Source organism: Magallana gigas, chromosome 7, assembly GCF_963853765.1.
Source record: "Magallana gigas chromosome 7, xbMagGiga1.1, whole genome shotgun sequence".
Taxonomy (NCBI): Eukaryota; Metazoa; Mollusca; class Bivalvia; order Ostreida; family Ostreidae; genus Magallana; species Magallana gigas.
Window position 1 is genome coordinate 1,840,681 of NC_088859.1, and position 14,863 is coordinate 1,855,543.

At 37.8% G+C, this 14,863-nt stretch overlaps 1 protein-coding gene across 10 annotated transcripts in view; it reads left to right on the top strand.

Moving 5' to 3' along the window:
* The window catches only part of LOC105327443 (uncharacterized), a 61,359-nt gene that overhangs the window by 40,242 nt on the left and 6,254 nt on the right, over window positions 1-14,863 (top strand). For 9 of the 10 annotated variants that reach the window (XM_020066890.3, XM_020066893.3, XM_020066894.3 and 6 more), the window contains 27 exons: window positions 159-413; window positions 652-839; window positions 1,993-2,064; window positions 4,045-4,267; window positions 4,427-4,561; window positions 5,479-5,640; window positions 5,883-6,044; window positions 6,288-6,395; window positions 6,491-6,595; window positions 6,911-7,028; window positions 7,117-7,210; window positions 7,307-7,418; window positions 7,625-7,734; window positions 7,998-8,115; window positions 8,801-8,929; window positions 9,311-9,429; window positions 9,626-9,819; window positions 10,527-10,654; window positions 11,095-11,340; window positions 11,578-11,725; window positions 11,889-12,095; window positions 12,412-12,827; window positions 12,963-13,058; window positions 13,279-13,482; window positions 13,695-13,953; window positions 14,146-14,321; window positions 14,610-14,771. In XM_020066890.3, the coding sequence (XP_019922449.3) occupies window positions 159-413; window positions 652-839; window positions 1,993-2,064; window positions 4,045-4,267; window positions 4,427-4,561; window positions 5,479-5,640; window positions 5,883-6,044; window positions 6,288-6,395; window positions 6,491-6,595; window positions 6,911-7,028; window positions 7,117-7,210; window positions 7,307-7,418; window positions 7,625-7,734; window positions 7,998-8,115; window positions 8,801-8,929; window positions 9,311-9,429; window positions 9,626-9,819; window positions 10,527-10,654; window positions 11,095-11,340; window positions 11,578-11,725; window positions 11,889-12,095; window positions 12,412-12,827; window positions 12,963-13,058; window positions 13,279-13,482; window positions 13,695-13,953; window positions 14,146-14,321; window positions 14,610-14,771 (4,446 nt within the window). The remainder of the gene's footprint in view (window positions 1-158; window positions 414-651; window positions 840-1,992; window positions 2,065-4,044; window positions 4,268-4,426; window positions 4,562-5,478; window positions 5,641-5,882; window positions 6,045-6,287; window positions 6,396-6,490; window positions 6,596-6,910; window positions 7,029-7,116; window positions 7,211-7,306; window positions 7,419-7,624; window positions 7,735-7,997; window positions 8,116-8,800; window positions 8,930-9,310; window positions 9,430-9,625; window positions 9,820-10,526; window positions 10,655-11,094; window positions 11,341-11,577; window positions 11,726-11,888; window positions 12,096-12,411; window positions 12,828-12,962; window positions 13,059-13,278; window positions 13,483-13,694; window positions 13,954-14,145; window positions 14,322-14,609; window positions 14,772-14,863) is intronic. The other variant, XM_020066898.3, reaches the window with a different exon arrangement.

Genomic DNA, 14,863 nt, shown 5'->3' on the forward strand with positions numbered 1-14,863 from the left:
TCTTAATGTAATGCACAGATATGCTGAACAATAGCAAACTTGCATACTGTTAGTACAAATATCTAAAATTTTGGTTCAGTAAAGGAGAATTTATTTAGAATGGAATACGCCAGTTTTTCAGTTGCTGAACTGCGTGATGTTGATAATTATTTTTTCAGTGGACGACATACCTCCAGACGTAACCTGCCCTGATGAGGTGGTAGTGGAGAAATACAACACGATATCTGACCGGGCCAACATCTCTGTCATTCAGAGAGCCACCGCCTGGGACTACAGTGGTACCGGTCCCATCTCTTACCATTATGAGGGCAGGCACTCGGAGCTTCCCCTGAGACATTTCATCAATGTCACAGCCTCGGCCTCTGATAGCAAAGGCAATACAGGAACTTGTCATTTTCTGTATGAGGGCAAGAGTAAGTTGTTTCTTGAATTTGTCTTCCATAAATGAACAGTGAATTGTTCTTTTTTGTTGCTTTTTGGTTAACAAATATTGCAGTAAAATAGTAGATGACATGTTTAAAATGCCTTAGTACCACTACATTTATTTTAAGAATACTTTTTGGTCAGAGACGAATTTTGAGCTCGGAAAATTTGAAGTTGTGACTTGTGACTATGTGATTTATAATTAGATTTCTTTAATGCTTGTTGTAGGAGGTGATGTGAATGCAAATGGAATGGTAGCCTTGAACTTTTCCTACTCTTTGGATATTCCGAGTGATTCATGTAGGAAAAATGTATCCATGTTGATCTACAATGATGTTCTGAGAATTGCCAACAACACTTGCATCAAGAATGCCGAGCTGTATCTAGGTTATGAAATTCAGGCCAATGTAACGCAGGTAAGAGATTGGGCTAAGCAGGGGATTGATTGTTTTTGTACGGGTGGAATGGTTTTCATAAAATTGCAATAATTAAATAATTTTAACATTAACTAGAACTTTTTTTGTCTTCAACAAAAAGTAAGGGCTTTTCGACAGCCCCGTTTTCCCTGTTTTATATGAAATGTCAAAAAAATTCATCTCCAACCTATTTCCAAAATTCTGAACGCCTTGGTATAACCAGTTGCATAGATAGGAACTTATGAGTAGTGCAGTGTCAAAAGAAAGATAAATTCAAAAATTAACAAGTAGCTACACTTCTAATTTCCAGAAGAATATTTTCAAAAAATCATTTTAAAGTAAGTATTCATTCCTCATACACACAACTTGGTATGCCTACAGTATTTTTATGCTCTACATTAATTCTTAGAGCAAAGCGTTATAACTCTTTCAAAATAAAAATTGAATTTTAAAAAAGTTGTGATCTTCAGGCCTTTTAAAACCCTATAGGGAGTCAAAAAGTGACCCCTTGGACCATAATTTTTAAATTGCACTCTTTATTCTTAACAATAAACTGAAAGCCCTAATAGAATCCAGGAATGAAGATTTAGATAATAAGATATGCCCACCTTTTATTGATTTCACATAGAATTGGTATTGGTACAATTAACTTGTTTTTTTTGTGTATGTATTGCTTTCAGAAATATTTGTCAAAAGTGAACTAGTTTCCCCTTTAATAGCACTAACCCAATGAATCTGTTCATTTGGGAGGGGACATTTTGGTTTTGATTTTATTTTGGTTTTTCCATTGTGGCCTTTGGCATATTACGTTTGATAACTAGCTTCTTTTTATATGTTGTGAGTTTTAACATGCTGTACTAAAATCACACCATTAATAACTTAATAATCACTAAAATGATAGCGGTTGGTCAGGACTGCTTTGATTATCAAGTAAATAAATCAGCAATGTGTAAGAATGGTCTTATGATCTTCTGATCTATGTTCAAAACATAGATGCAAACCGAATACATGTATCAACTTTTAATTGATTCTATTATGGGCATCACATAAAACTGATGATGCATTTATCACTATTATATTTATTTTTTTAATGCATAGATGGACAATGTAAGTAGCAAATTCACGGCATGTTTTTGATTTCTGTTGTTTTAAGGGTGACCAATCATTCCTCTATACTCTTCACGTTACTGAAAAACGTACAAACAAGGGAAAAGTTATCAAGGAGGTATATATATATATGAGCACTGAATCGTAGTAACCTGCCTTAATAACAAACAATGCTTATAACACACTCACTGTCCAACAGTCAGACACCTTGTCACCACAGACCCTGAGTCAGCGGTGGTCTACACCAGGGGCGGGATCTACACACTCTCTGATAACTATAGGTTACTGGCTGGTAGAGGGTGCGTAGCAGCCTTGATCAATGATTATTATTATGTTTTATTCATTTCAGCACAGTTGTCATGAATATAGGGCTTTGTTTGTATTAGTTCTTTTTTAACAGATCCAGGTTTTGATGATCTAATACTTACATTTGAGTTAAAAAAAACACACAGAAGATATTTCTTCTTATTCATAAATATGAAAAGTGGGTTGTTACTGAAAAAAATGATTTTTTAAAGTTTAAAAAAAATGTTTATATAGTGAAAAAACAAGGCTTAGAACTATACAGGCAGACAGATTTTAGTGGGTCCTTGACTGTATTTAATTGAATTGACTGATGTTGATGCAGATCAAATATCATATATTAAATATGGACACTTTGTAGATTGCATAATACAACTGTATGAAGTGTCATAGACACTAGATATCTGCAATATTGCAAAGCCATGGGAACGAAAGTATAACAATATTCCTTGATAACCTACAAGTATTATTCCTACATGTATTTGAATAATATATGTTTTATCTAATAGATTGGTATTCTAACAAAGTATCATGTGAATGTTTATTGAATTACTCAGGTCTCTGGGGTTTTTTGTTTATTTTTAATGGTATTTTGTTTCTTTAATTTTCATTCTCGGAAAAACTCTCAAGAGTATCTGCTTACTAAAAATGTTTGGTAATATCAAGAAATGATATGGAGAGCATGCAATTCAAGTAAACCAGAGAGATTTGAGTAACTGTAAGTCTGTGTTATATAGAGTCTTTGTTACATAGAGTCAATGTTATATAGAGGTATGCTTTCTGGCCATTGTATCATATTTTGGTAAAACAGACACAGTGTACATCTTAGTTGATGGATAGGTGGGAACATCATTCTCTGGAAATGTTTAAGTCTGATCTGAGGACTGGACAGCATACCTCTGTAGACATTCTGTAGACATTCTGTAGACATTCTATAGACATTCTGTAGACATTCTGTAGTCTGTTGGATGAGTAGCCTGTTCGTTGTGTATTTGCCATGATACTGTCTTCTGTACTAAGTGACTTGGGTGCTTTGTAACCATTTTCTTTCAGCATTTGCATATTGTCTGTAACATTCATCTCTTGTCATATTCAATGTAAATTCCTGAAAAGGAATGTAAGAGGCAGAATTCACAAAAAAAACCCTGCCTTCATTGATATTGATATCACGATATATAGTACGACAGTTATGTCATGGAAAAGAACTGACAACAATTGTATGTTTATTTGATGCTTTATGATGAAATACATGTGCCTGATAGGATTGGGCAACAAGTGTTTGATATTGTAAAGTATCTAATCTTCTGGTCTTTATAAACCCACCTTACTGTCCAACAATGCATTCTCATTTGTTGAAAAGTGGCACGTCCTCCCTCAATAATTCCCACAAACATTTAAAAACTAATCAAACTAATGGATAAAGAAACAAGACAAAAACACCAAATACTCAATCAATATTGAAAACTTGGTGAATTAAAAGTTGTCATAAGAGTTTTAATGAATTATCCATATGATAATTCCATACCTACTTCTCAGGAATACAGTCCTTTGGTCCTTATTAAATTCCTATTTTATACTGTAGATAGTTATACAGTAAGACTTTGTTATTGTTCTTGGCTTAGATTAAAATGTTGATTAACTGGTATTAGTTGTTGATACTTTGGATTGGAAGTAAATGTACCATAAGTTTTATAATAACTGTAGATACGTTAGGGACACCTAGGGTTGTTTTCCATTGTCTTTGGCATTAATTTGGATGTTGCCAAATATTCTGAAAGATGATTGGTTGTTACAGGACTCCCTCGTGATACAAGTTCTCGTGATCCAGTTAAATGTCCACCGACAGATATTTTTCCAGTGCATGGACAACTTTACCCAACAGCTGGTGCAGAAATACCAGACTGGTTCCTACCCCCAGTACCCAGACTGTGGGGGGGCGAACATCACCCTGACCGCTTCACGACAAGCCATTGAATGCCCCATAGACAGTGTGCTCAACAAGACCGACCCAATTTGTAGTAAGTGTGCAACTTCAGTTTTATTTTATAAAGCTCATGCAACGTTTCTATCCTTGCCTGATAATCTAACATTATTGTGCAGAAGATATAGAGTCAGCATCTGGTTAATATATTTTTTGTGCATGCCAGACAAAATTAATGGTGATTTTTTTTCTGCAGATCAATGTGATCTTGGTTATTATGCCAACCAGAGCAGCCAATCGTGTGAGCGTTGTCCGAGCCTGGAGAGTGGGATCTTAATCCCATGGGACTGTAAGCTGTGTGACTCAGACCCAAACACCACTTCATGTCTCAGTAAGTTCAGCCATTCCCAGAGATAACTGTACAGTAAACGTCTTATACCCAACCTCAGAGATAACTGTACTGGGTACATCTTATACCCAGCCTCAGAGATATCCGTACTGTGTACATCTTATACCCAGCTTCAGAGATAACTGTACTGTGTACATCTTATACCCAGTCTCAGAGATAACTGTACTGTGTACATCTTATACCCAGCCTCAGAGATAACTGTACTGTGTACATCTTATACCCAGCCTCAGAGATAACTGTACTGTGTACATCTTATACCCAGTCTCAGAGATAAATGTACTGTGTACGTCTTATACCCAGCCTCAGAGATAACTGTACTGTGTACATCTGATACCCAGCCTCAGTGATAACTGTACAGCGATTGTCTTATACCCAGCCTTAGAGATAACTGTACTGTGTACATCTTATACCCAACCTCAGAGATAACTGTACAGTGTACATCTTATACCCAGCCTCAGTGATAACTGTACAGCAATTGTCTTATACCCAGCCTCAAAGATAACTGTACTGTGTACATCTTATACCCAACCTCAGAGATAACTGTACTGTGTACATCTTATACCCAGTCTCAGAGATAAATGTACTGTGTACGTCTTATACCCAGCCTCAGTGATAACTGTACAGCGATTGTCTTATACCCAGCCTCAGAGATAACTGTACTGTGTACATCTTATACCCAACCTCAGAGATAACTGTACAGTGTACATCTTATACCCAGCCTCAGAGATAACTGTACTGTTTATCCATCCTTAGCTAGAACCTATCAGTTATTTGTATTTACATGTATATGTGTTAAAATGTTAGATGGATCTCAAAGTTTTTTGCAGACAGTATCAGGTGTATGTACTTTACATATGTATAGATGTTAGATCAATGAAAGCTTTGATTCCAACTTTCAGAGCCCTGCCAGCCAGGAGAATACTCAGAGAACGGACTACAGCCCTGTATTAGGTGTCCTCAGGGTGAATACACCAACCAGCAACGGGCCAGGTCCTGTGTTGCATGTAGTAATTGGATGTCCACTGAGAAATCCGGGGCTGTCAGCTCAGCACAGTGCAAGAGTAAGTAATCTGGTGGATCTCAAGTCTCACCCAGAACTTAGTTAACCATCAAAAAGGATTTAAATACATGTATACCCAATGTATTTTTCAATACTGCATATATATTAATTTTGCTTATTTTCTTTAAACCAGGTTTGGCACATCTACATGTATTATATGTGTGAAATCTACTGTTTATATATGAGTAACTTTGTTTTAAAAGGTACAAATACTTTTAGTGTAAAGCAATATTTGTGTTTTAGCGAAGTGTCCGGCGGGACAGTACAGTGACACAGGGCTGGAACCTTGCTTGAACTGTCCGTGGAACCACTTCTCCAGCTCAGAGATGTCCACCAATTGCACCCGCTGTCCTCAGGGCCAGGTGACAGACGGTGTGGGAAAATCCAGCTCATCAGATTGTCAAGGTAACCACTTAAGTGAAGGCCATATCCTGATTCAGTACTTCACATGTGTAGTTTGTACATAACATATTTGTCTATACTTAAAATGAGACTTAGTCATAACTTTCGAGCCAAGCAAAAATGATACTTCCAGGTTGAAATAAAAGCTACCGGTATTAGGAGTGTGATTGAGTAAATGATGGTTGCATTCACCACTGCTGGAAATCTGAAGTTTATTAATGATGTAAAATTGATTAATCATTTCAGTGGTTGATTTCTGTGACAAGAATCCCTCACCTTGTCAGAATGGAGGGATGTGTCAGTCAGACCTGCAGAACAATTGGTACAGCTGTGTTTGTTCTCAGGGGTACCACGGTAAGACTCCGTTACAATCTTAGATGACTCTGATATGTGTAAGTTATTAAAAGTTTTTCGATCATCTCTCATATATGTATTTCTGTGTGTTTCAGGCTATCACTGTGAGGATAGCTACAATGTGTGTGACAGAGAGCCTTGTCTTAATGGAGGGACATGTAGTGTCCAGAACAACAGCCCTGTCTGCCTGTGCCCAACAGGTCAGTTACTACACCCCACCCACCCATCACCAAGTGTAATACCATGATCAGTTACTTCACCCCCACTCACCCATCACCAAGTGTAATACCATGATCAGTTACTTCACCCCCACCCACCCATCACCAAGTGTAATACCATGATCAGTTACTTCACCCCCACCCAACCATCACAAAGTGTAATACCATGATCAGTTACTTCACCCCCACCCACCCATCACCAAGTGTAATAGCATGAAAGATAGATCATTGCATTAATTTAATCAGGTATTTGGCTGTAGAGATGACTTATATGAAATGGTTTTTTTGTTGTTGAAGGTTACACCGGTGACTTCTGCGAGGCCCCCCTGTCCCATTGCTCCTGTGTCCATGGAACTTGTAGACTGAGTGAGGGGGAATATCAATGTAACTGTTACGAAGGATTCACAGGACCAAGGTAAATAAACTACAGGCAACAGCTAGAAACCATTTTAAAAATCCTGACTGTTGTCAAAATGTTTCATTGATATATTTTTGTGTTACAGTTGCTCCATTGACGTTGATGAGTGCTCATCCAATCCGTGTCTCCATGGTGGTAGATGCATTGATTTGATTGGTCAATACCAGTGTGATTGTTCGGTAAGATTTCCCAGTTCTAGTTATCAACTATATCATGATGACAAGCTTTCTAATTTTTGTATTGGGTTTTATGAAGGACGTTCACTCTCTTCACAGGAGACTGGCTATTCAGGAATCAACTGTACGTCCAAAGAGTCGGACACAGTCAGTACCTGCTTCAATAACGGGGTCAAGCACCCGGTCAGCGGCAAGTGTTCCTGTCTCCCAGGTAACTACCTTTCACCTGTATGCAGGTGTTCTTTGTCTTACTATCATGGGATCTTTAATAGTTTTTTTTTTTGTGGCTTGATTTGGATGTTCCTTAGAAGTTACGATTTCCATATATATTTCATATAATATTATGCATATTAAATATTTGAGATTTTACATCTCTGTATTTCTTTATCTGTGAGTTAAATGTTGGGTTCTTTGAAGGATATACTGGGTCAGAGTGTGAGGCCCTAGTGGATGAATGTCAGCACAGTTTCTGTGGAGAGAATGGACACTGTATTGATGGCATCGACAACTTCACCTGTGTCTGCATGGTAAGAAAATCCATTCAGTGGTTAAATTTATTTGTCAAATAAATAAGAATAATCAAGAACATTTTGCCTATGTATCAGTACACATATTTTGCAAATACAAACTTGTTTGTCAAAGCCTTGCTGTGAAATGATTATATTTAATGGCTTTAAGACCAATTATTCTCAAATACTCTTGTGAAATGTGAATATAATGTACATGCAAAGTTCTTTAAAATGTCACTCTTTACCGTGATCTAGCTATAGAATGTTATTACATTTTGCAGCCTGGGTTCACTGGGAAGTACTGCAACAACAACTTGGATGAGTGTTCAGCCAACCCCTGCATGAACAACGCTAGCTGTATCCCAGGGAACAATGACTTCAGATGTGCATGCCCCCCAGGTAGGTCTCTTACTGAACATGCTCAGATGTAGATGTTCATGTTCAATTATTTGTTCTGCCTTTCATGAGAGCGACCAACATTATCTATTGTGATTAACTTAATACAGAAGTTACATGAAGATTGTATATATCATGTACCGTGTCAACGTTAAAACCATACCTGGCATCTTAGGCAATAAAGCATTTATGTTAGATTTTTGTCTTGTTTGGAAACCTTCCTCTAATAGTCTAGTAGTGACTGGGTATTAGACGATAGCATATCAGATAATGGTACATTATACTAAACATGTGATTGTACTTCAAGAGGTCAACTAAATTTTATGCAACATTCATTTTCAACCCATTCTCTTCTGATCAATGTACCAAATATTTGTAATACTGTATTCAAAAAATATTTGCCCTTGATTCATTTTTGCCCCTTTTTCCCATGTTGTTAGCAAGTGAATTAAAGGCCAGACAAATTCAAAACTATCTTTTAAAAACTATGTCAACTTTATGATAAAGAGAATCTGTTTCTAACTGTCTCTGGACAAATTCAGACAGGAGCAAAACCGTTTGCAAGTGCAGAAGTGCAAAAATAGCCCAGGGCAAAAATGACCCTCTATACAGTATAGAATTATTCCCTTTCAGTTATTCTTTATTCCTTTGTGCTTTTGATTATTGTTTAATGCTCTAACTGTTGCAGGGTTTGAGGGAAAGAGGTGTGAAATCAATAAAGATGAATGCTCCCCATTTCCTTGTAACTTGACCACCGCCGTGGACTGTATTGATGGGAACAATGACTACAGCTGTGTCTGTAGGGAAGGATGGACAGGTAAGAATGTACTTACTGTGGGGAGTGGGTAGTCGTGTATCAGAGGTTTTCCTGGCTTATCCTAGGTCCATTTAAAGAACCCATATCCAATTCAGGGCTTCCTAATTCATTATTTACTTACTTTGGGGTGGGTAGGCATAAATTTTATGGGTGGCTTGGTAAATGAGCATTTAAAAAAAACAGATAATCAACCTGTAAAGAGGGTAAATGGACATTAATAAGGGCATTGACTCACATCTATTTAATAAGAGAATGGATAAACATGCATTTAACAAGGGGATACTCTGTACCTAAACTGACTTTGTGTCCAAATGAATATTTACTACATCTAGCATACACTGTATGTATTGAGTTATACTGAGCTTGTTTTTCCTGTTGTAGGAAAATGGTGTCAGACAAGAATCCACAGCTGTCCCCAGCCATGTCAGAACGGAGGTACCTGTAACACTGAAGCAGAGAGGTGTGACTGTGTGGCAGGATTCACCGGGCCCTACTGTCAGGTAAAGAAAACACAATACACGTATGATTCACTGGACCCTACTGTCAGATAAGGAAAACACTGTACAGGTATGATTAACTGGGCCCTACTGTCAGGTAAGGAAAACACTGTACACGTATAATTCACTTGGCCCTACTGTCAGGTAAGGAAAACACTGTACATATATGATTCACTAATATGATTATCCTTTGATACAGGTGGAGATAGATGAGTGTGACAGCCAGCCCTGTCTAAATGGAGGGGTCTGTGTAGACCAGGTGAATGGGTTTACCTGTACCTGTCCCCAGGGCTACACCAACAAGACCTGTGATGTCAATGTCAATGACTGCCACCCTAATCCATGCATAAATGGGGGCACCTGTCTAGATCTTCTCAATGGATTTGCCTGCAGGTTGGTAGTTCCTATTTGGTTTTGATGTGACAATCATTATTTCATGAGTGTTTGATACAAAAAAAATACTTTCTCGATTTTGTTTTTGTGCTCAAGAAATATGCTTGCATTATGCATTATTTCATTTAGATATTGAAGTTTTTTACAGTAAAACTCGTTTAGTACGAACACGGATATAGCGAATTCTCAGATATCGCGATTTCTTATCAAATATTTGCAAAATTTTAGGGTTATAACGAATTCGGATATAATGAATTTACGGATATAGCGAACAGATTTTGAGTTCCGTAGAGGTGAATAATAACGAAATTTAACACTTTTATAACGAAGTTCCTTACAGTTTAAAAAGTTTGCTCTACCATTTAACATAATAGTTTGAATGAATTTATTTTCATGTAAATTTTTCAGTTCTTAATCTGATTATTGAAGGTATCAAAGGAATGTAATTTTATTTTAAGCATCAATAAGCAAAAATTGTAGTCTTGCAAAAGAAAACTTGTATGCTGTGAATTCGCTATAGTTATTATTACAAATTCGTTATACGAATATAACAAATTACGGATATAACGAAGTAAATCCATTGGACCCTCGCACTTCGCTATAACCAAGTTTTACTGTACTTTCAAGATTAGAGATAACAGCGTTTTCTTGAAGAATACTTTTCATAGTTGATGTTTGTTTAATGTTGACCTTTTTCCTGTCTTTAGCTGCCCGCCGGGATTCACAGGCAGTGACTGTACGGAACAACTTAAACACTGTAGTTCTCTCCCTTGCCAAAATGGAGGGACGTGCATGGAATCGGGCCTTCATGGCTACCTCTGTATCTGTGATACTGGTGAGTAGCTTTGCCCTTGAAACAGACAGAGTTCAAGATTTTCTGTACATGTATGAGTATCAACAAGATTGGAATACAATTTTTAATTAAAGTTCCTTAAAGATGGTGGGGCCACAAATGGGGGGATTTTTAGATAGGAATAGAGAAAAATCTTCTCACAAATACTGAAACCACAAAAGGGGCTTAGATTTTAACATATAAATATGTGGATAAACATAGGAAGATTTTTTAACTTTTTGTGCAAGATCTACTCTACTAAATTGTCAAGATATTTTGAATTAGATACTATAATGCTGATTTAATCAGAGTTATGGCTATTGTTGCTCAGGTGAGCAATGGGCCCCTGGGACTCTTGTTTTAAATGCTCTTCACATATTAATTTAATATGAATGGATATAGTTGTTCCAAATGCCTTTGCTCAATTTATTGTAAAATTGTAGGTTATACTGGCCACAACTGTTCAGAAGACATCATCACGTGTGAGTCGGGTCCCTGTCAGAATGGTGGCTCCTGTACGGACGGTGAGAAAGGGTTCAACTGTAGCTGTACCACGGGGTTCACAGGGAGGAGGTGTGACGTCCAGTCAGATCCCTGCCTTCATCAGAACATCTGTCAAAATGGTGCAACCTGTAGAAACGGAACCTGTCTCTGCACACAACAATATACTGGATTTGATTGTGGAAAAGGTAAACAAAGGAAGATTTGAAATTTGTTGTTAAATAATAAATATAAACTTCATAAACTATGCATTTTGTTTGAAGTCCACCTATGTGTAGTACATAACTCCACTGCCAGTGAAATTTGACTTTTGTTTTGCACAGTATTTGATTTAAGGACTTAATATAATACATTCTGTTTGAGGAAACCATAAGGTTTTAAATTATGAACGATTATCAGGTTTTTAAATTTTTTGTTGCTTTCAGTGAAATCGTCTGATTTTGACCTGTTTTTCCACGGCTTGAACAGATCATCTAGTTCTGCCTGGATCTCTGTGGAGAATGAGATGTCTGTCTGCTTGTGGGTGCGGTCCTTCAAAGCCGGCCAAAATAAAAACATTCTCACCCTAGCAGTGTAAGGAAGTTCAAAGATCAATTTGCCATTTTCATTTTGAGTGAAATAAATGCAAAACCATGGAATTTTTAGTGATTTGTTGGAAAAAATTTTTATCAGTCAATAGCATGACTTGCAGATATAGATATATTGATTAAACTGATTGAAGTACTTTTTTGTTCAGAAATGACACACATGAAATTTTGGAGATTCAAGAGAAGAACTATTCAGTGACCTATAACACCAAGACTTGGTTTGGACCCTCTAGCCTAAACAATGGCCACTGGAACCATGTGTGCTTTACTTGGAGCAAGAAAAATTCCAACTCATGGTCGCTCTATTTTAATGGCTCCAAGATAAAAAGTGACAACCAGATGAGCTTGCCTAGTCGGTTAGTAAAGTGCCGCCAGAATCCAGCAACCATCATTCTCTTTGATGTTTACTTTATATAATCCAAAAATTTAATGTGACATTATTTATAAGTAAATATACAGCAAAACACAGTTACCGTACAATGAATACGCTTTTAATGATTTGATGCTTACAGGGAAATAATTTTCATTCGCTTTTACTTTATTTCATGTTGTAAACTTGATGGCTATTATGAACTATGCTTATAATGAGGCAAAATTGCCCCTTCCCTTGCACTTCATTAGAACCGTGTTTTACTGTATGAGCTTCTGACTCAGTGTGATTGTTTCCCCCAGGGTGAGGATATTACTTGGCCAGCCATTACACCAGGAGCCTGGTCAGGTCCAGTTTTATGGAGAGGTCAGCCAACTACTGGTGTTCCCAGAACAAATAGGGGAGACCTACATCTCAAGTTTGTCCAAGACCTGTCTCCCCGGGACAGGCTTCACACACACCTGGCTGGAGCTGCTAGCCAACATGGGGGGGGACCTTGAGGTGATCGAACCCTCGGCCTGTGGGGGAGAGCGCTGTCCACCGGGCTATAAAGGACATGACTGCAGCATCAGAGTGGACAAGAATCCCCCCACAGTCCATAGCTGCCCCGGGGATTTCCGTGTGGTCAGTCAGAGCAGACTGAGCCAAGTCAACTGGACGGAGCCAATTTTCTCGGATGATGTTGGAGTAATCAATGTGTTCCAAACTCACCGACCAGGTAAATGAACATTGACCTTTTTACAGTAAATTAGATTTGTCATAATTTTTTTTAAACTTTTAAGATAATCTCTTTATATTCCACTATGAGTACAAAACTTAATGTTATTACATTTGCACATTTCTTTTGTTTTAGGTGAAGTCCTGGCCTATGGGGAATATGCCATCACTTATGTTGCCTTTGATGCTGCCAACAACACTGCTAACTGTAGCTTCCACGTTGCTGTCACTCGTAAGAACTGCTTGAATCACCTCTGATTTTACTGTAGCTGCAGTGAATTTCTCAGTTACATTAGTTAACATTAATGGGATTTCACTGTATTCAGAGTACATCAACTAGGAAGCCTTGCAAATGCAGTTTTAATAAAAATCCTATCATGAGGTGCCATCATTCATACTTTAATGCAATCCTGAATTCAATTTTTATTTTATGTTCGCTTTGTTTTTTGTAGCCTTTGATTGTGAAATACCAGAGGTCCCAGAAGGGGTAAATCACAGCTGCTGGAGTTCTGGGAGTCGTAGGTACTGCTGGCTGTCCTGTGAGGACCCCCACACCCACACCTTTAGTGAACCTGTCCCCCAGTCCTATCAGTGTGGCCTTTCCGGACTGTGGGACCCACCCAGAGGAGACAACTTCACCTTCCCTGCCTGCGCTGGTAAGTCAGGGGTCAAGCTGTGTGATGACCTTACAGCAATCATAGAAGTATCACCCACAAACTAGTTGATTTGTTGCAGATTCATTGTGGATGATTTAGAGAGCTTATTTACTTACAAGGTTTCTTATAAAAACTGTCAGAGTTTTAGATCTTGACATGAAAATTCTACTGTTATATTATTATTCAGTCCCTCATGCTGTTTCTATTTTTAGCGTTCTCCCCACCTGCTGCGGGAGTGACGGGGACCATTAGTTTTGACGGCCCTGAATGTACAGATGATCTGACAGAGAGACTAAAGCAGATCTTCAGCCAAACCATGGCCAAGTGGAACCGTGAGTTTGGACTGTGTCCGGGTCAAGGCTGTAACATGATCGTCAAGATCCACTGCTCCGGCGACATCAGTTCCCGCAGGAAGCGTAGACAGGTTCCAGACAACTCATACCTCGTCCGATTCAATTTCCCTGTAAACAAGTGAGTTTATAGAGATGACTTGTGTTGGCAATGCCTGCTGCTATATCATTTATGCCATAATGAAATATTTGTTGAAAATACATAGGTATAGATGCAGTGATAAACCAGAAAAAATTTGGACAATGCTTTGTGTTAATGGATTTCTCTAAGCATGTTTTTTTAAGTTTTATCTAAGATTAACTTTTGTATTAGGACGTCTTTGGAGACAACAAGTCTGCAGCCATTGGACAGTATTAAGACCTACGTGAAGAAAGGCGAGTTTAACACTGATGGTTTTGTTGCCAAGAATGACTCTGTGATCGTCACCACGCAGTGTAACTGTATGGAAGGGCAGATGCTGAAACGCATGGACAGCACGGAATACTGTGGTAACTACTGCTTCTATACAAAGGCCCAGTATATGTTTAAACAGAGGAGGTGTTAATTATAATGCATGTTATATAACGAGTAAGTAAAAAGGAGGATGTAAAAATGTCACTTAACAAAGAGAATTGTTGCACCTTTGTTTACATCCTTTTTTGTGAATAATTATGGATAGAAACCTTCTTAACTGAATACATGTACATGGAAACTAACAAAAGCTTCTGAAATAAAATGAAAAGAAGTTCCTCATATTGTACTTAAGGTTTTCATATATTTTTTTCATTTATTTTCAGTGAATTGTGCCATGGGAAGCTTCCACAACCAAACATCTAGTACATGTGAGTTGTGTCCAATCGGCTTTTATAACGACCAAGAACGTCAGACTAACTGCATCCCGTGTCCTTTGGGTCAAACGACTCAAGACCCAGGGGCAAAATACATCTCACAATGCTACAGTAAGTATCAAGGACTCCCTGTGAAATCAACTTTTTAATTGATTTAATTTAGTATGTTTGGTTCTAGCCATGACAAGTGCTATGTAATTGCA